The 25,000-nt window shown below is 37.5% G+C and overlaps 1 protein-coding gene across 3 annotated transcripts in view; it reads right to left on the bottom strand.

Annotated features, from left to right (window-relative positions):
• LOC106867565 (acetylcholine receptor subunit beta-like 1) overlaps positions 1–25,000 on the bottom strand; it is a 341,431-nt gene that overhangs the window by 97,498 nt on the left and 218,933 nt on the right. The window contains exon 1 of one of the 3 annotated variants that reach the window (XM_014912475.3): positions 10,165–11,035. The exons of the other annotated variants lie outside the window; for them this stretch is intronic. Coding sequence (XP_014767961.1) covers positions 10,165–10,255 — 91 coding nt within the window. The 5' untranslated portion in view covers positions 10,256–11,035. Of the gene's footprint in view, positions 1–10,164; positions 11,036–25,000 lie in introns of those variants that run through there. 3 annotated transcript variants of the gene reach the window in all.

Below are 25,000 nucleotides of genomic sequence, written 5' to 3'. Positions count from 1 at the left end.
TTCTGAGGTTGCCATGGATTGTCATCAGCATTAACTCGTATCTGAATAGTTAATCTGTAGTAAGTGATTGAGCATCTTCATCTTAACGGGTGTAAAGTGTGCCGGTGCCTGAAGTGCTTGATCAGGCCAAGGGTGGCATAGAAGAGCTGAGTGACCTTGAGCTGGTCGCGGAAATGAAATTTGGGGTCTCTGCATGGTCTAGTACTTGAAGCCAACACTACAAAGAGAAACTGATGGGGGAAGTGTGCTCCTGAAATTAGAATGCTGGCCTAAAAGCTTGCAACAGAGTGAACTCTGCTGAAGTTACCCAAGGACCAAGTACTGGTGTTTAATAAGATGACGGATTAAAGTCTGGCTTTCTTCAACTATAGCACAGTGCCAGCATGGAAAACAAAAGTGTCAGTCAGGTAAATAAAGGGGTCGATATAATCAAAACTTGATGGTTTTAGGTTAAATGATCCAAGTTGATAACTAAAGCAAGAACATGAGCAAGATGACTGAATGAAGATCTGGTGGGGGTAGGTGGTATGTGTGGTGAGAGGAGAGGTTTAGGGATGATAAGAGGAACAGGTGGGGGTAGATGTATGTATGTTAAGTGAAGGTTGCTGTAGGAGTGATTAGAGAACCAGGTGAAGTGAGAAGAGGAGAACACAGTAGCCAAGGGATGCATTTGACCAGCAGTCTCCAGACTTTCTTTTGCACATGGACTCGGTTTCATGTAAGACAATCTTTTCCACCAATGAGAGAATCTTGAGCAGAACAAAACACAATAAAGTGCACAATATATACTTTAGCGAAGGCGTGTAGTTTAGTGGTTAGGGTATTCAGCTCATGATCATAAGGTCATGAGTTCAATTCCTAGCCTCGCATTGTGTCCTTGAGCAAGACACTTTATTTCACATTGCACCAGTCCAGTCAGCAGACAAAAATAAGTAGTACCTGCATTTCAAAGGGCCAGCCTTGTCACATTGTGTGTCACACTGAATCATCTCCCTGAGTACAACGTTAAGGGTACACGTGTCTGTGGAGTGGTCAGCTACATGCACATTAATTCTACAAGCAGGTTGTTCCATCAATCAGACCATCTTACACTCTAGTTATCATATATATAATACATATATAACACATTATATAACATATATATATATATATATATATATATATATATATATATATATAAATAAATGTGTTTATTATGGTAGCTTGACCTTAGAGTCCCTCTTGGTGTGAGGCATTCATGTATAGTAATGCCCTTATAATATAAATAAATCCGTGTTTACAATACATGTTCCATGCTGGCATGGGATGGACAGTGTGACAGGATCTGATTTGGACATTTTTATGTTTAAAACATGACAGCAACTTAATTATACAACAAATTATATAGAGCTTACTAAACAGAAATGTCTAAGATACCAGGACAAAAATCCTTTACACCCAAGTCGACTTATATCAGGATTGGGGTAATACAGCAAAAATATTTATTTCTTTATTGCCCAGAAGGGGTTAAACATAGAAGGGACAAACAAGGACAGACAAGGGGATTAAGTCGTTTACATTGACCCCAGTGTGTAACTGGTACTTATCTAATCGACCCTGAAAGAATTTGAACTCAGAATGTAACAGCAGACGAAATACCGCTAAGCATTTCATCTGGCATGTAAATGATTCTGCCAGCTCGCTGCCCTAGATACAGCAAAAATATTGAGCAATATTATTAGATATTGATGAAGGCAGTGAGCTTAGAGAATCATTACATTGTGTTCAAATTCTGTCGAGGTCAACTTAGTCTTTCATCCTTTCGAGGTTCAAGAAATAACTAACAGTTGCGTACTGAGGTTGGTGTACCCTCCCTATCACATTCATCAGTACATGTTATCATCTACATGCATACAGAACAATACTGTGTGTCAGGAGCAGCTGTGTGGTAAGTAGCTTGCTTACCAGCCACATGGTTCTGGGTTCAGTCCCACTGCGTGGCTCCTTGGGCAAGTAGCTTCTTCGGGCCAACCAAAGCCTTGTGAGTGGATTTGGTAGATGGAAACTGAAAGAAGCCTGTTGCATATATATATATATATATATATATACACACACACACACACATATATATATATATATATACACACATACACATATATGTATATAAGTGTGTGAGTAGAGTATGTGTTTGTATGTGTTTTTGTCCCCCTCCCATCGCTTGACAACCAATGCTGGTGTGTTCATATCCCTGTAACTTTTAACAGTTTGACAAAAGTGGCCGACAGAATAAGTACTAGGCTTCGCTTACAAAGAATAAGTCCTGGGGGTCAATTTGTTCGACTAAAGGGGGTGCTCCAGCATGGCCACAGTCAAATAACTGAAACAAATAAAAGAATAAAAGTATGTATATATATATATATATATATATATATATATATATATATATATATATATATATTATCTCTAGCTGTAAGTAATACATGATCTCTGACTGTAAGCTTGGTTACAGGAGGAGGTAACAGACTCGGCTAAAACTCTGGGGTATGCTTCGAAAGCTACTACCTCGGTTGTTATTTAATACAGCGTTTCATAAAATGAGAAATGTAAACTAAATGGAAGGTGGTGTGCGGGCAAAGAGAGGGGAATTGATGTATGCCTCTGTGTGTGTGTGTGTGGATGCATACATGTATGTGTATACATGTGTGAACACATATATATATATATATATATATATATAATACATATATATATATATATATATATATATATATATATATACATAAATGCATGAGTAAACAAATTCACAGCAAAGAGGAGATAACTGCAGAACAACAGTAACAGTACCGTCAAACAACATATGAAATGAAGGTCTGTGTGGTGCCTGTCTATCTCCCTGTCTGTCTGTCTGCCTGCCTGCCATTTCCTTTGTCTAGTTCCCCCTGTGTCAATTAACAGTATGCTTTCCATTGCTTCCCTGGGACCTTAAATAACAGGATAATGTTGACATGGTTATAGCACAACTAAAACAAAAGAAAAAAAGACATGGTGGTCATGGCTAGATCTACTGTGATCATAGTTTTGCTTAATATGGCCTAACCTAGGACACTAAACATAAAGAGAAAGCCATGTTCAGAAGTCATTCAATCTGCTTGAAATAGCAGCTAATACTCCCTCAAATTACACACTACCATCTTTTTAATGACAGGAGTGCTTCATCACTATTTTTAATGTGATGGGTCAGATGAAATTTGTTGAGGCAGATTTTCTGCACTTGGATGCCCTCCCTGTCACCAACCTTCATCTGATTCCAAGGTAATATTTCTCCATGGCTAAGGCAGTGAGCTGGCAGAATTGTTAGCATGCCGGTAAAAACGCTAACCAGCATTTCTTCCATCGTTACGTTCTAAGCAGGGACATGCCACCTAGGTAGCCAAGGTAGGCAATGCCTACATTGAATAAAACAGATTGATAGCAACATTTTCCTTTTATGGCAAAATATGGACCTAGTTCAATAAAATTATGAAGGTTACTCTGATTACTATGCATAAAACACAAAATATATTTTTTTTTGTAGATTAGGTAGGCATAATTTGCCTCTGCTTTTCGATCTCAGCATTTAAGCCAAACTTAGTACTTCTGTAGCACATGTGCTGCATACATTCCAACAATGTTTTCTTTATGCGCTATAGAGGCAGAAATAAATCTGCCTCCAACTCAGTCGTGTGTTAGTGCTTTACTACATAAATGTCACCAACAGCCTACCCTGAGTAATTATTGACAGTATGTGCCTGGTTCTAAGTTCAAATTCCACCGAGGTCAACTTTACTTTTCTTCCTCCCAGGATCAACAAAATAAGTACCAGTTAAAAACCAGGGTTGAGATAATTGGCTTATCTCCTCCCCAACTTTGCTGGCTTTGTGCCAAACTTTCAAACCAATATTTCTCCATAGCTGGAGATGGGAAGATGGGACAAAACTGGCACTATTTGTATAAAGGCGATGCCAGTTATAAGTATGGTGTGATGTCAAGTTGAGGACAGAGATACACACACACACACACACACACACACACACATTTTTTTACTTGTTTCAGTCATTTGACTGTGGCCATGCTGGAGCACCACCCTGAAGGTTTCTAGTTGAACAAATTGACCCCAGGACTTATTTCTTAAGCCGTGTACTTATTCTAATGGTCTCTTTTGCTGAACTGCTAAGTAACAGGGACATTAACACACCAACACAGGTTGTCAAGTGGTGATGGGGGGGGGGGTACAAACACACACACACATATATATATGACAGGCTTCTTTCAGTTTCCATATACCAAACCTACTCACAAGGTTTTGGTTGGCCAAGGTTATAGTAAAAGACACTTGCCCAAGATGCCATGCACTGGGAATGAACCTGGAACCATTTGATTAGGAAACAAGCTTCTTACTACACAGCCAAGGCTGCACCTGTGTGTGTGTGTGTGTGAGTGTGTGTGTGATGGCATATGGCTTTGTGGTTAGCAGTGTTGCACTCATGATCATGATGTGAGACCATGGTTTCAATTCTCAGACTGGTTGCATATTGTGTTCTTGAGCAAGATACTTCATTTCGCATTGTTCCAGTCCATTCAGCTGCAAAAAAAGGTACATCCTATGATGAACTGACATTCTGATCCATCATTCAAAAGCTAAAACAATGTGGATCGCATTGTGACTAGTGATGTAAAACATCCGATAGTTTGGTTGATACTGTGACACATACACACATACATGTACAAATATATGACAGGCTTCTTTCAGTTTCCTTCTATTTAATCCACTCACAAAGCTTTAATCTGTACAGGGTTATAGAAGACATTTGCCTAAGGTGCCCCACAGTGGAAATGAACCTATAATTTACAAGGTTGGGAACCAAACTTCTTAACTAGTAGTCACAAATCATTGAAATGGTCACAGTTGGAACAAATAGCACCAACCTTATTGTAACTATATAGATATTTCATTTGAACTTAAGATAGATAAGCATTATTCCTACAAGAAGCCAAATGAGGAACTGTATATACATTCACAAATATTCCAATGTTACCCCCCCCCCCCAACACTTATCAACTATAGTTAGAAACCTAGTCGCTGGTATAAATAGGAAAGTTACCAGCCCATCCTTAGGCAGGGAAAGTGTTGGTAAAACAGCCCCATATTATAATCAGGTGCTAGACAGGAGTGGTTTCAGTGAGAAGTAAGTTTACAGAAAAGCCGTTCCCTACAGGCCTAGATCAGACAAGAGTTAAGAAGTGTTAAGTAATTTAGTTTACCCCTCCACTTCCAGCTTAGACATCACCTTAAATGTAGCTAAGAATTTACTATCCTTTGAAAGGTACCACTTTTCACCAACAAATATAATATATTCCTTAACAGACAAAACATAAAGGCTAGTTATTCTTGCATAGATAGTATGACCTTAAGTATTATAAATCACAAACAACATCTTGCATCTACACAGCTATCACTCTAACAGCCAATGTGCAACAGTCAAAATCAGTTTATTTGTCCTCTTATAATCAAAGAGTGGTTCTCAAACATTTTTTGCCTATGGACCCTTTTGATTCCTATTTTACTCTACTGGACCCCCATAGCCATTCGGTGCCTAAATAAAATCCTACAATATTTTTTATAACTGAATATTCTTAGGAATAGTATTAAAAAAATTGTATAAATATTTTGTGTATAGTAAAAGAATAACCAATTTTATTGCACATAAATTTTGATAACAAAATCTTATATGGACCCCCAAAGGCCATATCTTTCCAAAGGAGTATTATGTATGAAGCATGAATTTCCACTGAGCTAGGCCATGGTCTTTGCAAAGGAGTATTATATACGAAACATCAATTTCACTACTTGGTAATATCAAAAAGAAATATAGAGGGCTTACAACTAACAAAATGAACCTCTTTAAGTCTAGGAGAAGGGAAAATCTTGATTTATCTGGAGCCTCAGGAACCAAGAGTACCTTAGAACAGCTTAGACTATGGCTGAGGGAACCAATGGTTAGGTAACTGAAGGCTTTATTTATCTGAAATATTCCAGATATTGAAATAGCATGTTATACCTCAATACAAAGTCTGAAATATTTTCTAACTGCCATCACCAGTAGACATATCTTTTGTAACTTCTCAAGCTGGTTGAATATCTTATGGCCAGCAGAACAGATTCATGATTACAAACCATATGAACCATGCTGAGTGGCTTTGTCTTATCAATGAATGTAGACTTCAGGCATATTGTCTCTTTTACACGTTAATTTGATTTAACTATTCGGACCACATGCCAACTTTGGTCAATAACAACAGACATTTCTAACAAAGGATAAGGTGCAGCTCTAGCACCGAGTTGCAGTTAGACTTCTGTTTATGCTTAAACAAATTAAATGCATGTTTATTAGATATTTACACACACATGATAAGGATACATATGTACATAAACATTATTGAATATATAAAAGATGCACATACAAATATAGATGATATATGCACATATACCTATGTACATATGTATCAATATATAAGTGCTTGTGTATGTACACTTTATGTAAACACACACACATGTATACATTACAGACACCAACATATATAGGAACAATATGCACACATATATATTTAAATATAAATTACATACACATATATAGATACATTCTATATACATTTAAACACACACATATGCATAAACAATACACACACATATATAAACAAAATATAGACATATAAGCATTATACACATACAAACTCTACAAGCATATACATACATACACACACACACACATATATATATATATGTATATATATATATATATATATGTATTTAAATAATAGCATATGAACCAGTAATTCATTGGATATTTTTATGCCATACTGAGGCTATTTTAACCTATATATATAATTTTAAGTATATGTAAACGCTATACGCATAAACATTGTATAGATAAACCTATGTATAATCACTGTTGGCATACATACAAACACATAATTCATATATACACGTGTGTGTGTGTGTGTGTGTGTGTGTATGTGAATACATACACGCACACACAATATAAACAGAAACATTTATGTAAAGACAACATATATTTCCAAGCAAACGCTTTATACATACAAACACTATATAGGTTATACACACCTATACTTTCATGTAATAGCTACATACATATACATGTATATAACCCTGTTTCTTAATACTTATAAACCTATGAAGAATATACAATCCTGTATATTAGTACTTCTTTCAAAGAGCGCAATGCGGCCATGCTGGGGCATTGTCTTGTATAAGTAAACAAATCAACCGCAGTACTTATTCTGACGGCCTCTCTGGTCTGAACTGCTACGTTGCAAGGGTGGGGTGGGGTGGGGATGTAAACAAAACAACACGCGTTGTAAAGAAGTGAAGGTGCAAAGACGAACACACACACACACACACACACTGAAATGTATACACAATCCAGACAGACACACAGCCCACTAGCTAGCGAGATAGATAGATAGATAGATAGATAGATAGATAGATAGATAGATAGATAGATCGATCGATCGATACATACATACATACCTAAGATACAAGAGTATTTACTCGTACATGTAAACAGTATACATAGAAAGGCCGATTATATATATAGACATATGACAAGCATTATATAAACATACATTGACTTCTTTATATAGTAGTAGTAGTAATAGTGGTGGTGGCTATGAGGTAACAACTGCTAGTGTTAATAAGAATAAGAATTGGATGCAGTAATTATTACAATATAGTATACTAAATCACAGTTCGTCTGAGTGCGTTTCCTTTATGGTTTTCGTTTCATCATTTTTAATTAGTTAATTAATTAATTAATTATGAATCAGATTAACCCACTCGCACCACGTTCCTCTCCAAAATTTCTAGCCTTGTAACGATATCTGAATCAATCCGGCCGAGGTCAACTTTGCCTTTCACCCTCTCCGGATCGATAGTATAAAATACTAACTAGTCGAGTACTCAATTCGATTAAATAGACTAAAGCCCCCCCCCCACTCGCCTTTAAATTGGCGGCTTTTAGCCAAAATCAGAAACAGCTGAGGGCCGAGCACTGGCGCAACCATTAGCGCAATGATGGGCAAAGTGCGGGCCATGGGACTCTCTGGTTGTTACTAAAATAATTCAAATACCTTAAGTTATTTTAGTAGTGCGACCATGTCACATGCGGGCCACATCTAAAAAATGGTAGCCCTTGCCTATGTCAGAGCGACGAACGCAATGCCTTGTGGTATTTGCTATGGCTCTATACGTTCTGAGTTCAAATACCACCGAGATCAACTTTGCCTCTCATCATTTTTGAATGGGGAAGGTTTCGTTAGAAATGAAATCCCAGTCATGTGCTGTGGTCATGGTACCGACTAAGTACTCCACCCCTAAAATTGCCGGCCTTGTACCAGTTAGAAAGAATTGTTATCACATGCGTGAGTTGTAAAAAGTTTGCTTCCCAACCACATGGTTCCGGGTTCAGTCCCACTGCGTGGCACTTAGGTCAAGTGTCATCAACTGTAGCCTCAGACCGACCAAAGCCTTGAGAGTGGATTTGATTGACGGAAACTGAAAGAAACCCGTCGTGTATAGCTATGTGTGTGTGTGTGTGTGTGTTTGTGTCTGTGTTTGTTCCCCCTCCACTCCGCTGCTTGGCAATTGGTTTTGATGTGTTTACATCCCCGTAACTTAGCGGTTCGGCAAAAGGATACCGATAGAGTAAGGACCAAACTTAGATTCAAATAATAAACAACTGGGGTTCGATTCGTTTGACTAAACTTCTTCAAGACGGTGCCCCAGCATGGCCGCAGTCAAATGACTGAAACAAATAACAAATAAAAGATTATTAATTAAACACCACCACCACCACCATTACCATACATTCCGTCTTCTTCCCTTGTAATTACATATGTACTAATTAAATTACGAGGGAAATAGCAGTGCCTACCTAAGCGACTGGATTTCTTTACCCCACCCCTTATAAAAATATCAAGGCCTACTAAGTAGTAGTAGTAGTAATAGTTTAATCTAATTTCGTTCAGGTTAATTTGGTGCTTACGCTGATTATTTATTTTTTCTTAATAAAAGTCATTTTCGTTATTTTTTTAATTTTATGTCGGTTGTTTTTACTTTTGAACAAATAAAATAATAATATTTTTTTTAAATAGTACAAAAAGAAAGAAAGATTTATTAATTTAATTATAAATAAATAAAGAATATTAATTATTTATAATCATTATTATCAGTGAATGTGTGAAATAGTTAGGGTGACTGGACCTCCTCTAAGCATGCACCTTAAAGAACAACAACTGGGTTAGGGTCTCGTGTCCTCGACGGACAGCGTTATCCTGGATCTGTGGGGGTACCTTGGCGGGCCCTATTTGGACGCTCTCCTGTTTCAGGAGGAATGCATGTTCACATGGTTTCCGTAATATCTCTACATTTATTTCGACTGCCGTTACATTCTGAGTTCAAAATCCGCCGAGGTCGACTTTGCCTTTCATCCTTTCGGGGTCGATTAAATAAGTACCAGTTACGCATTGAGCGACTTAATCCATTTGTCTATCATTGTTTGTCCCCTCTATGTTTAGCACCCCTCCTCCTGTGGGCAATAAAGAAATAAATATTTCTACTCTTATTTCATTTCACCGTATTATCCCTTTCTTTCCCCTCATTTGTTTTTTTTAAGTAAACCCCAACAAATTGTAAACTGTCCTTGTGATTCCCCACCACCACCACCAACCTCATCTATGCCCCTGTGGCAATTGAAAGAAATCATTACTATTTTCATTATTATATCATTTAAAAGGTTCCGGCACAAGAATTTTAAGATTCAGCTGATTGAAGAAGGGAGAAGAAGTAAAAGGAAGGGGGAAAAGAGAACTAATAAAGCGTGACGAAACGATTATGACGACGGTGATGATTATAATGATGGTTATAATGATTATAATGACGATGATGATGATTTTTAACTTGTTTGTGTATTGTGCTTCTTGCTTTTCTTTTCTGTAAATATGTTGTAAGCAGCTTTCATAAGCCGTCGTCATGTTGCGTGTATTTACTGACGAATGCGTGTATATTAAACACACCTTTACGTATACATATATACCTGTATGCATATATATATCATTATATACACTTACCTCCACTCAGAGTCTGCAAGCTATCCAGTACGGCGCCCACAAGTATAAGAACTGTGACCCATAAACAGGACACAAATGGACTCCTCTTCATAGTTCATCTTTCCCCAAGGTTAACACCGATAGTAGGAGAGAAAGCGGGGGGGGGGGATTCACACACGAGGGAAGACTCTCTCTCGCTCTATCACTCTTCTTCGCTTCCTCTATTTCACCTTCTTGCTTTCCTTCTTTCTTTCAATCGCTATCATTCTCGCTATCCTTCTCGTTCTCTTTCTCTCTTTTTCTTTCTATCATCTTTTTCTCTTCTTTCTATCTCTCCCTATTTCACATTTTAGCTCTACCTTTTTCGCTAACTTTCTCGCACTCTCTGTCTTTCTATCGTTCTCCCCCACTCTCTTTCTCTCTCTTCTAGATATCTCTTTGTATCTCTCTCTATCACCCTTCATCTTTCTTTCTATCTACCTCTCCTCTCTCTCAAACTTTAGCTCTGCCTTTCCCCTTTCTTTCTCTCTCACTCTTTCTATCATTTTTCTATCTTTCTCTCCTCTCTTACTAACCTCGTTTTCCCACCACTCTCTCTCTCTCTCTTTCTTTTCATCTATCACATCCTTTCCATCACTTTATCTCTATCAGTCTTTCTCGCAATTCTTCTCTCCCTCACTCTCTTTCTCTTTCCCTCTTTCTTTCTCTCTGTCTACCTTTCTATCACCTTTTCTCGCTGTCTCTGTGCCTCTCACTTTTCCCCTCCTTCTCCTATACTTTCCTTTCCTCCTTCTACTTATCCCCGCTACTCCCTCGTTCTCTCTATCTCCCCCCCCCCATTCTCTCTCTTGCTCCTCTCCCTCTATCTTTCTAATTTACCAGTCTGTCCGTTTGTCTCTCCGTCTGTCAGTGATAGTTTAAGTTAACCAGTTCAACACAGCTGTATATATATATATATATATATATATATATATATATATATATACACACTCACACTCACATATGACTAGATAGGGCTATATAGATCCAGGTAGGTACCGTTCAAGCATTCTAATAAAATCCAAGTTATGGCTAGCCAAATCGAACGATATGGAACAACCTGGGACTATTATCGAAGGCAAACAATCCCAATGTGTTCCATCCGATGGGTAAAGCCTGCGTTCGCTTCACTGGATTATAAACAGGTTACTAAGTGTATATTCCAAGACAATTTATATAGATAAGGAACATTGAACATCTACACAGCTGTGTTCTCTCGAAGCACATCTGCTTCTTTCAGTATTCCAATTCCGTATGTTGATGTTAAATTTGCGTGAGGTCTGCTTAAAAGTTCAAAATACTGGAAAATATTTTCTGCCGAGTATTGCTATCGAAACATGTCTTTTCTACATTACTGCATATGTTTTTCTCCCCTTTTAGTATCTGAAGGATTCCTGATTACTAATTAGTTAGAAACGCTTCATTTAAGTATAAATTTTGTATTATTTTTATTCTTTGTCTGAAGAATTTCTAATCGGAGAAATCTTACGCGTTTTCTAATACATGTGTACAATTTTGTGATTTCTATCAGCAAATGAAACACGTGTAATGGTGAATAAATAATTCCAATATATATATATATATATATATATAGATATATAGATAGATAGATAGATAGATAGATAGATGTAGTCTTTTATTATTTTATTTGTTTCAGTCATTTGACTGCGGACATGCTGGAGCACCGCCTTTAGTCGAACAAATCGACTCCAGAACTTATTCTTTTTAAGCCCAGTACTTATTCTATCGTGCTGTTTTGCCGAACTACTAAGTTATAGGGATGTAAACACACCAGCATTGGTTGTCAAGCGATGGGGGTGGGTGGCAAACGCACATACACACACACACACACACACACACACACACACACACACATATATACGACGGGCTTCTTTCAGCTTCCGTCTACCAAATCCACTCACAAGACTTTGGTCGACCCGAGACCAAAGACACTTGCCTAAGGTACCACGGAGTGGGACTGAACCCGGAACCGTGTAGTTGGGAAGCAAACTACTCACCACATAGCTACTCCTGTATAATATATATATATATATATATATATATATATATATATATATATATATATATATATATATATATATATATATATATATATATATATATATATATATATATATATATATATATATATATATATATATATATATATATATATATATATATATATATATGATTGTATGTATATGTGCGTATAAAAAACGTATAAATATATGCACAAACGTGCATATATACAAATATACAAATATATGTGCTGTTAAGTGTTTTCGTTGTAGAATCGCAGGTGATCATCGCAGATCCTGAAGACGTCTTATAATCCGAAATACCAAACCATTCCAGCTATGAGCATTCCTTCTGTACAGACATCTTAATCTGTTATTATATAACACTTTCTTTTACTAATTTAGGATGTGAATTAGAAAAGATTTAGCTGCTATTTCTCGCCGTTCGAATTACCACGTTAGAACGCTTTGTTATTGTTACTTACGTAAATTTTAATTTTTCTAAATTGTGTTATTCCCCCCCCCCCAATTCTTGCCCCCTAAACTTATCATTATGACAGTAAACAACAAACACAAGGAGTGTTTACATCCCCGTAACGTAGCGGTTCGGCAAGGAGAGAGCAATAGAATAAGTAACAGGTTAAAAAAAAAACAAAAGTACCGGGGTCGATTTGTTTAACTAAATCCTTCACGGTGGTGCTCCAGCATGACCGCAGTTGAGTGACTGATACAAGTAAAAGATATATACATATACATACATACACACACACATAATATTATATAAGTTTTTCTTTTACTATATTAGGGTGTAAGATAGACAAGATTTAGCTGCTATTTCTTGCCGTTTGAGCTACCACGTGAGAGGCATTGTTATGATTACTTTCGGAAATTTTATTTTCTAAAAACCTTGTTATTTTCCCCTCAAATTTTAGTTCCCTAAACTTATCGGAATGGCAGTAAACAACAGACACAGGTAGCGAGAGAGCGAGGCGCCTTCCCTGTCGTCGTTTAGACTTGCTAGAAATAGTAGCTAAATCCGCCTTCTTCTATCTATGTATATACTTTTTTGTCTGTTTATGTTTATCTATTTACTTATCTATCTATTTATCTAGCAATCTATCTGTCTGTCTGTATGTATGTATGTTTGTCTGTCTGTCTGTCTGTCTGTCTATCTGTCCGTCTTTCTTTCCATCCATCCATCCGTTCCTCCACCCATCTATCTATCTATCTATCTATTTATCTGGCCGGGATCTATGGACAACTTCCAGAGATCCCTGGCCTGACAGTGCTATCGAGAAGCGCTATCCGTTCGGGATAGGCTCTACAGGCGTGGCTCGAGAAACACGAGGCCGACCTGCCTGAGATGCGGTCAGAGCGACGAAACCGTTCTGCACGCACTCGTACAGTGTCCCACCATTTCCGACCTGTGGGGGCCTACGTCGAACAACTGCTATCGCGTGTGGGACGAGTCGGTCTATCAGCCGAGTCTATCGTGAATATTGTCGCGCCTCCTTCCTTGAAATAGGAAGGAAGAGCCATTTTCATCGTACTTGTGGCTATGGCGAAAGAATATGTATGGTGGACGCGTCTGAAAGATCTAGAGACAAAGACTTGCCTCTCTGGGCAATCTCTCATCAACTTCTTCAAGTATCACTCGAATAGGAAAGTGAAAGTAGAGAGGGAAATTTTGTCTAGTGAATGTTTCAAGAAAAAACGATGGGTGAACGTAGCAAGGATGGCACGTGTGAATGACGGGGCCAGCTTGAGCATAATCCTATGAACCAATAAAGAAAGGAGAAAAAGAGAGTCACTTACTGCAATGTGTTTTTTTTTTGTTTTGTTTTTTGCATGCCATTATTGCCCAACGTTACCATGGTCTTTTCCGTAGGCTTTTCTTTCCACGGATAAACCTAATCTGTTTCCCCTTTTTACATTATGATATTTCCGTGATACACGATCCCTATTGATCGGCCCTTTTTTTATCTCTACGATCATTTTTGATCGAAATGCTATCCTACATTTTTTTCCTCCCCAAAAGAAAAGCTCTACTTTGTATTTTGTCCCCTTCTATTACTCTGTGTGGCCAATAAAGAAATCTATCTATCTATCTATCTATCTATCTATCTATCTATCTATCTATCTATCTATCTGTCTATCTATCTGTTTGTCTGTCTATCTATCCATCCATCCATCCATCTAGCTAGCTAGCTGTCTGACTCTGTCTGTCTGCTTGTCTGTCTGTCCGTTTGTCTGTCTATCTGGCTGTCTGCCCCAACATCCCATTCGTCAAAAAAGGGAAGAAAACCAGGACCCTAACAATGAAGTAGTAGATATATGAACATACGTCTACCCACATAAACACACATACAAACACGTGTGTGTATGTCTGTGTATAAGTGTGTGTGCATATACATACGTATATTGTATTATATATACGAGTGTTTATATCTGGTACACACGAACGCACAGATACATTTATGCATGTGTATTTCTCTCTCCCCACCCTTGTATATGTATATATGCATATGTGCGTGTGTGTGTGTGTGTATGTATGTATCCACACGGTATTATAGATCCATTACAGCCAATATTACCAGTCATCGGTTTCGCACTGGGTAAAAACCGGATGTTAGATAATAGCACAGTTAAGTGATACCGCGTGCTCTTCAGAGATTACTGGTCTGTGTATGTGAGTGTGTGTATAAAAGCGTGAATATTGTATATGCATTTATATACCCATTTATACAAGCACATATAGCTATGTATACGAGTGTGTGTATGTGAGTTTGTGTGTATGTCTATGTAACACATATATTCATTCGTAGATACATATACACATGTCGATGCTAGGTATGCATACACACAACAACACACACACACACATACACACACACACAGACGCACACATACGAAGATATATCGCATACACATGCACGCAGCATAAAATATTTCAACGAAAGAAATCTCTGCTAGAAATAACAGTCTTAAATCACACCCTACTGCTTTGCAGCGTGAGTGGAGACATCAGACACATTAGAAGTGGGCCGCATAAGGCATGGAATGAACATCTTCTAAAAAAATTCCAGGTAATTTTTCATAAGGCATACCATTCAGAAAATCACGTGGGTCGCAGTTTACCCGTGACTGCATTAGGATTGTACGATTTAAAAAGCCTAGGTGCTCACGGTGGGACACTTCTCACCATATGGCCGTTCGATAGGAAGAGACCAAGGGTTAAATAACAGCGATATACATCCTTATACGATGTTCTCACTCTCTTTCTCTATCTATCTATCTATCTATCTATCTACATTTCTCTTTCTTTCCTCTTCACCCATCTTTCTTCTACTTTTATATCTTCCCCCTCTTTCCGTTTCCTCCCTCTTTATCTCTTCCGGTTTCCCCCCTCCCACGTTTATATCATATATACACATTTATAAACGGGGACGGGCATGGGTGTGTACATCTTGGGTCTGTCGAGTAAGATGTTTATCTATATCTTCATGTTCTTTTGCGTGCGTATAGATGGTATAACTGTATGTATATATATATATTATGCACGCGTAAATATGTATGCGTGTATACGTTTCTATGTATGTATGTATGTATATATATATATATATATATATATACTAGTGTGTGTGTGTGTGTGTGGATATATGTATGTAGATATGTATATTATAGATAGATAGTCATTTTTAATAAATACCTAATAAGGCATGTGTGCGGTGTTGCTGTACGTGTGTATAAACATACACATATGTATAAACCGATGCATAATGTATGTGTGTGTGTGTATTTTTGTAAGTATGTATAAAAGGATATATATAAACTTAATCAAAGGACATACTAAGTATGTTTACTTGCTGGAAATAACAGTCAAAACTCTTCGCAAATATTTTCTCCTGAATTATTTGCTCCGTATTAAAATTATATATATATATTTATATTTATATGAAAGAAAATTACCAGAGAACTTTCATCTAATTCTTCCAAATCTTTCTATTAAAACTGTATTGAAACCATATGTGGAGAATTTTTTTTTTTTTTTAAATCAAAGCAACTAGTTGCACATCACAAGTTTTAACGGAACTTACTGAAGCAAACCAGCATGCTAGCAGCATTGCCGCGGGCAATCGTGGGGCTTAGGCGTTGGGAAAACCAAGCGCCCTCGCGGGCATCATCTGATGCCTCGGTGAGGCGAGCTGCCATCGTGGACAAGAACTTCGTGGTAGTGACCCAGTCCCTCCAAAGGTCCCAAACGACACAGGTTGGAAGAGACAGTTCACTATCAGGTTTTGTTCTGTTCGGCTACGGAAGCAGTGAAACTTCCCATTAACTGCAATATCCAGGATGTGGGAGGGAGTAAAGAAGTCGCAGACTGTGGTGTCCCAAATGAGGCACCTGCCTGGAGGGCCAACAGGGACTGACTCTCAGAATTTACCAAAGCTTAAGAATTGACAAGTAATTCCTAAGTTTAACCCCCCACCCACCCTTGGTGTGGCTCAATTACTTCAAGGTTTTTTTAGAAGTTGTTCATATATATATATATATATATATATATATATATATATATATAGTGAGAGAGAGAGAGAAAGAGAGAGAGACTGAGAGATGCAGAAAAACAGTAAAGGTAACTGGATAAACCGGGGTTTATAGATATATTTTAGGGATAAAAAAGAAAATAGAAATAATTAAATTAGTAATTACTCATTAATTATAAAATTGGTCATCAATGGTTTGGAGCCGTATACTCATCACAGTGGAACATGGAAATATAATGGTATATCGTTAGCCAACTCCGATGAGATTCAGCTTTGGTATGTTTTTCATTATGCTAATTAATTTCTAAAGTCTTGAATCGAAACAGCTGTCAGAGATGACGTCCAGAATGCTTCGCCGACGAGGTCTAATCATACTGAAGCTTTTTTTTTATTTTCACCTGTTGGCTTTAAACACTAATTTAATTCCAACCGACATTGCCAACAGATTACTATTGCCTAATCATATTTGGAGTTGACTCTCTCGATTTGTGTTCTGCAATCCTTTGGAGGGTGTTTTTGTCTACTGATTACTCTGGTAATCACAACTACCGAGTTTCTTCAAGTCATTATAGTTCGTTCTCTTGGACCCTGTTACATGGTAAGAAACACGTGCAAAAGATGTTACGCAACAGAATCGAACCCAGCACATCCCGATTTTTTAAATGAACTTTTAAATTTTATTTTCGCTTCATCTATGTGTTTGCTTGTGTGAGTTTGCTTGTTTGTTTGTTTGCTTGTGTGTGTGTGTGTGTGTGTGTGTGTGTGTAATTGATATTGGTATAATTATAGTTTGCGCGAAGTCTGGCGGAGCCAGAGTGTGAAGATACGTTGCGAAAGACTGCAAGTTACATAACTGGTAATTTCAGAATACTTGCAATAAATTGACAAAATAGATAGTTCATACTTATCATAACTTTGATTTAACCGTTACGGAGTTCACCACAACTGCGACGAATTGGATTAAATACGATATGCTAGGCTGTTACAGATTCCCTTGTCGTTGTAATTGGAGAAACCTTACTGTTAAGTTAATGTGAAACAGAACAGACACAAAGACTCACAAAGTTTGCCTTCGATGATGAGTCTGGTGTCTAAGGGAGAGAAAGAGGGCAATGTTATCTATCTGAAAGTTGCTGAGCGAAGAGAGAACTCGTCTCTGGATGGCTCGGAATTAGAACTAGATCACTAACAATGATACAGAATGAATTTACTTGGACTGAACTAAGTTTAACCTTAAGACGATGGCGAATTCAGCTGATGAACCATAGTTCGCGAATAAAATTGGGTTAGCGAAAACAGTATGAAAAATGGCTTCGTGTGGATTGTACCAAGAATTCAAAAGGTACGCCTTTATCATACACAGTGTCACGCTGATTCTGGTTGGGAATTATGTTAAGGGTACACGTGCGTTACAAATACTCAGTCACCTATATGATAATTCAGAGACAGGTAATTCAATTAGTAAAACACCTGAATGGTCCTTATCGGTGGCGCCTTGGGTAAGTGTCTTCTACAGTTACCTCGCGCTGATCAAAGCCTTGTTAGTGGATTTGGTAGACAGAAGACTGAAACAAATACGTCGTGTGTGTGTGTGTGTCTGTCTATATCTTTGTGTTGGCCCTCCACCACTGCTTGACAACTGGTGCTGGTTTGTTTACATCCTAGTAACATAACGGTTCGGTAAATAGAAGGACTATAGAATAGGTAATAGACTTTAAAATCGTTAAGTACCTACATCGTTTGTTCGGTTAAATTCTTATGCGGTGATCCAGCATGGCCGCAATACAGTGAGTGATACAAGTAAAAGATACACACACACACACACACACACACACACACTCACACACACACACACACACACAAATACACACAAAACACGATGAGGCGTGTATTTGCGTGTGTGCCTTATATAATCCTTTCCCCTAAAGACACAAGGCCTGCAATTTGGTGGAGGTGGGATAAGTCGATCACATTAACCCAGTGTTTCACTGGTATTTAATTTATCAACCCCGAAGGGATGAAAGGCAAAGTCGACTTCGGCGGAATCTGAACTCAGAACATAGCGACGGGCGAAATGCCTCAAAGCATTTCGTCCAGCGAGCTAGCGATTCGTTTCTACTCTAGGCACAAGGCCCGAAATTTTTGTGGAGAGGGCCAGTCGATTAGATTGACGCCAGTACGCAACCGGTACTTAATTTATCGACCCCGAAAGGATCAAAGACAAAGTCGACCTCGGCGGAATTTGAACTCAGAACATTAAGACAGACGAGACACCGATAAGCATTTCGCCCTGCATGCTAACGTTTCTTATTTCTTTACTGCCCACAAAGGGCTACTCACAGAGGGGACAAACAAGGACAGACAAATGGATTATATCGACCCCCAGTGCGTAACTGGTACTTATTTAATCGACCCCGAAAGGTTGAAAGGCAAAGTCGACCTCGGTACTTGTTTTATCGACCCCGAATGGATGAAAGGTAATGTCGACCACGATAGAATTTGAACTCAGAACACAAAGACGGATAAAATGCCGCTAAGCATATTCTCCGGCGTACTAACGACTCTGCCAGCGCGCCGCCTTCCTAAGAATAGTAATAATATACTTCGGAATGTAAATAAGTAAATAAATAAAAAAGAATGTGTATGTGTGAGTGTAAGATATATACATACGTATATATATATATATATATATATATATATATATATATATATATGTATGCATATATATTATATAATATGTATTATATTATATATATGTATATTTACATATATATATACATATGTATGTGCATGTATATATATATATATATATATATATATATATATATATATATATATATATATATATATATATATATATATATACATATATATATATATGTGTGTGTGTGTGTGTGTGTATGTATATGTATATATATATATATATATATATATATATATATATATACATATACATACACACACACACACACACACACACACACACACACACACACACACACACACACACACACACACACACACATATATATATATATATATATATATATATAGGGTGTTCAAAACGTCTCTCGGCAGTTAGTATTTTTTTTATTGCAAAATAAATATTTATAAGATGGTATCAAGACTGCAAAAGAAAATGTTAGACTTTACAAGACTTTAAAAAAAAACTTTATAAGACGTGTTGAAAGTATCGGCCTTCATTTTCAATATATAAGTTAACTCTTCTCTTCTACACATGGTTTGAAATGCCATCTTAGAGAAAAAAAAAAATCCATTGCGGAGAAACTTCTTGAACACCCTGTGTGTGTGTGTGTGTATATATATATATGTACACACACACACACACACACACACACACACACACACACACACACACACACACACACGCACACACACGCGCACACACACACGCACACACACGACTCACGCTTGTAGTAATTACTTATCGTAAGGTAGTACTGCAGTAAGGAGTCACCCGCGTCAAGCTCGCACTAGGAATTTAATTACTCTGGTTTTATATTACGTGTATTTGCATTAAAATGGATAGGGGTGAGGCATTGAATCCTAAACAAGGGGACGCTGGCAAAATGTTAGTAAAAGAAAACGTGTGGTAGTTACAAAAGAAGTTTGAGAAGCGCAGCGCTAACTGTTACATGAGACACTGCTCAACTACGGCAGTTTCTCGTTGGTTGACCATGCGTTTACATGAAGCCATTACAACACAGAACTGAATAGAGAAATCAGTTGCTGTCAATGTAATCCTATAAAGAATCCTAGTAGAAGATTATCAAAAGGCACCTTAAGAATAGCAAAACAAAAAAAGATATACTAAATATACGAAAATTTACATAGGCGCAGGGGTGGCTTTGTGGTAAGAAGCTTGCTTCCTAACCGCATGGTTCCGAGTTCAGTCTCACTGCGTGATACCTTGGTCAAGTGTCTTCTACTATAGCCTCGGGAGTGGATTTGGTAGACGGAAACTGAAAGAAACCCGTCTACCATATATATATGTATATATACACACATATGTGTATATATATATATATATATATATATATATATATATATATATATATATATATATATATATACACACATATATATATACATACACACACACACACACACACGCACACACACACACACACACATATATATATATATATATATATATATATATATACACATATATATATGTATGTATGTATATGTTTGTATACCTGTGTTTGTCTCTCCAGCATCGTGGGTGTGTTTACGTCCCCGTCACGTAGCGGTTCGGCAAAGAGACGAGACCGATAGAATAAATACTAGGCTTACAAAGAATAAGTCCTGGGGTCAATTTGCTCGACTAAAGGCGGTGCTCCAGCATGGCCACAGTCAAATGACTGAAACAAATACAAGAATAAAAGAATATCAGAAGTAACCTCCTCAGGAAGCACTCCCTTTCGGATGACTTTCCATACAAGCCCGGATTAGCATACCTCAAAGAAGACATGGCGGTAAAACGCTCAGCATACCAAAAAAAAAAAGACCATGCATGGATATGCTTCCTGTTGACTTAAAGAAGTCTGCAACATTGACACGAAGTGAATCCTCTCTTGGATTTGTGACTTCATCACATCACACTTTGAAGGCTATGCATTTGTAATCCAGGAACAGGAGATTGCTACTAAATGCTTAATCAACAAAAGTGACAATGAAACCCTTGGAGTTCCAAGATGCAACCAAAAATGTAGATCATGTCATATTTCTGTGGAAGGCATCACACATGTGATTAGCAGCTGCCCCAAAATGTCATGAAGGAATTATCTCCCTATGCAACACGAAGTTGTTGCAGGAAGAACATACGATACCATTCGGAAAAAAAGACGGTCCAGGAATAAATACAAAGAATTCCCCTGTTATCGAATACATAGACAAATACCAGCACAAGGGAATACTGGCGGAACATTCATATCAAAATGTTTGTCGAGTGTAAGCATAACAGGCTGGGTATTGTTGTTTGGGACAAGGTATGTATCGTCACAGAGGTCAGCTGTCCTATTGATGTGAATATCGCTTTGAAAAAAAAAAAAAGAAGTGGATAACTGGACAACTGCTTCGAGACCTGTAGCTTATATACCCAGATTATAAATTTACAATTATACCAATAAGAAATGGAGCACTTAGTTTTGTGAGTAAATATCTAAATGTCAGGCTAGATAAGCTTGGATTTTCAGAAAAAGAAATCAGCCAACCTGTTTGCACATTACGAATACAATCTGTAAGCGGAACAGTAAAATCTTGCATGACTCTTTCAAGTTTAAATGTAATATTGCTCTCGTTATCTACATTCCAAAGATGGAAATTTGTATCTTCGATAGAAACCAGTTCCTTCTTCAGAGGAAGAGTTAGAATAATTAAAAGAGAACAAACGTACATGCTCGTGCACGTGTATATATATATATATATATATATATATACATACTGTATATACAGCGTTGATCAGAGGTCACCCCGACAGTAAATCAAAATTGCATAAATACTATCTGTAATTCTGTATTGACTCGAATGGAAAAATGTGTCGCTCAAGAAGGACTTCCGTTTGAACAATTTTCATGATGTTTCATATTTAGATGCTTTTATCAAATTCATTCAGTTGTTAAATAACTCTTGGAAATAAATGGTTTTGATTTACTGTCAGATGACTTTTGGCCAACCCTGTTTATATATATATATGACCTAGAAATACCAATATAGACCAATACTGACCTATATTAGCTCATACAGCAAACGGTGGCCAATACTGACGAATATAGGCTATAAATATCTATACTGACCTATAAAAATACTAGTGTTGACTAAAATGATCCACTGTGGCCAACAAGCAGTGTTCAATACTGAATAATATAACTTATTGGAATCAATACTGACCAACATAAAACTAAGGTGCCAACAACAACCAGTTATGACCAGCAGGTAAAGAACAATGTGTAATATACTATAAAGGTATTAACAATGACCAACAGCGAAGGTCAGTTATTAATTATGACCAGAACATGATAGTGAAGGTGGTGGTGCAGCTGTTGCTGTATTGTTGTTGTTGTTGTTGTTGTTGTTGTTGTTGTTGTTGTTGTTGTTGTTGTTGTTGTTGTTGTTGTTGGTGGTGGTGGTGGTGGTGGTGGTGGTAGTGGTCGTCGTCGTCGTGTTGCTCTTAGTGGTAGTGGCTTTAGCGTTGTTGTTGCTGTTGTTGTTGGTAGTGGTGGCGCTTGCGGTGTGGTGGTGTTGTTGTTGTTGTTGGTGGTGGTGGTGGTGGTATTGGTAGTACTGGAGATGGGGGTACTAGTGGTGGTTGTGGTGGTGGTGGCAGAGATGGTTTTGATGATGATGATGATGGTGTTGGTGGTGGTGGTGGTGGTGGTGGTGGTGGTGGTGATGGTGGTGGTGGCGGTGGTGGTGGTGGTGGTGGTGGTAGTTATAATAGTAGACGTAGACATTGAAATGCGTGAAGAATAAAATATTTCTCCCACGAATATTAATAATAATAATAACAATAATGATGATGATGACGATGATGATGATGATGATGATGATGATGATGATGATACTAACAACAATAACAACATCAACAACGATAACTATGCTTCACCTTGGCTTTTGTTGGCATACATACAACACTATTTCTGACTTCACCTGAACTGTAGTCTTTGGGTGTGTATACGTTATCTGATGGTTGGCGCTGAGTGTGTGTGTGTGTGTGTGTGTGTGTGTGTGTGTGTGCGTGTGTATGTGCGTGTTTATACATATCGATATATGCATATGTACACACACAAACACACACACATATATATAGTTTATAAATCATATACATATATATCGTATATATATACATTTATAAATACATACATTAATATATATATATATATATATATATATATATATATATATAAATGTATATATAAGTTATATTTCATATATACACGAAAACACGTGTGTGTGTGTGTGTGTGTGTGTGTGTAAGTGTTTGTGTGTGTTCGTACATATTAATATGTATTATTTCTTATATCTATCGCACATATTGTATTTATATAACTAGTAACTTAATACGCGTGCATACATATACACATATGTACATACATATATACATATGCATATATGTGTGTATGTATATATATATATATATATATATATATATATATATATATATATATATATACACACACATATATATATGCGTGTATATCTATGTATATACTCGAGTACATCCGCAATATCCAAAGTGATAAACTGCCTTACTTATGTCACACATCCAGCCGAGGTACGGGATGTGAATTATCAAACAAATATGTCGGACAAATCGTAATCACAACTAACATCAATAAACACAACGGAAAAGATTTACCGCACACACACACACACACACACTTACAGAGTAAACATAACATCACCAACAGCAACAGTTATAGCAACAGCAACACCAACAGCAGCAGTGGTAGCAGTAGCAACACTGGGTGAGGCGGTTTAGCTCGGTCGTTGTAACCACTTAAAATAGCAGCAAATTCTCCATCAGACCACACCCTGCCTGCAGTTTGGCTAAAAGCTGGCGCGGCGTGAGGAGAGCTATTCGCTCCTGGAGGTATTTTTGTAGCGAAGTATGGCAGCACTTTATGTGTCAGCTATTTTGTGCTTTTTGCCTGTGTTTGTTTGCTGATGGGTAGATACGGCCATATGTTATGCTTCCATGTTAGACATCCGAGTTACCAAAGCGTTGAGCTGAGCCGCAGTTAAATGTCGGGTCACCATTTTAACTTGGAGTTCAATGCTAGAAGCATTTGTCCATTTGATGTCGGTGCCACCAGTGCAATTTGATAAGATGAAGTATTGATGTTTGTTGCTTGGTTAGACTGATTTAAGTTCATGTCTTCTGATAGGACGGTGGGCTGAAAAATTAATAGGCTGACTAAGAAGGAATTATACTTGAACTGTGATATCTTGCATGCATTCATTTCAACACTTCTAATTAATAATTGCATTGTTTCTATCCAGGTAAACTGACATCTGACTGTTCAAAGAAGATTTCAAAGTAACTGTCAGCGACTTCTCTTGAAAATTGTCAAAATTTAGCATCGTGGTGTTATGGGGTTACTTGCAGGAAAAGGGTTTAGTCCCCCAACCACATTCATGCTGACACGATTGATACATTGAAGGACAACGCTTCAGTTTTATCAACAGTGTAAAAAGTGGAAAGCTGCATTTGGGAGGGGAAGGGAG

This window comes from Octopus bimaculoides, chromosome 12 (assembly GCF_046866305.1).
Source record: "Octopus bimaculoides isolate indiv1 chromosome 12, ASM4686630v1, whole genome shotgun sequence".
NCBI lineage: Eukaryota > Metazoa > Mollusca > Cephalopoda > Octopoda > Octopodidae > Octopus > Octopus bimaculoides.
This window is presented reverse-complemented; position numbering and strand designations above follow the sequence as displayed.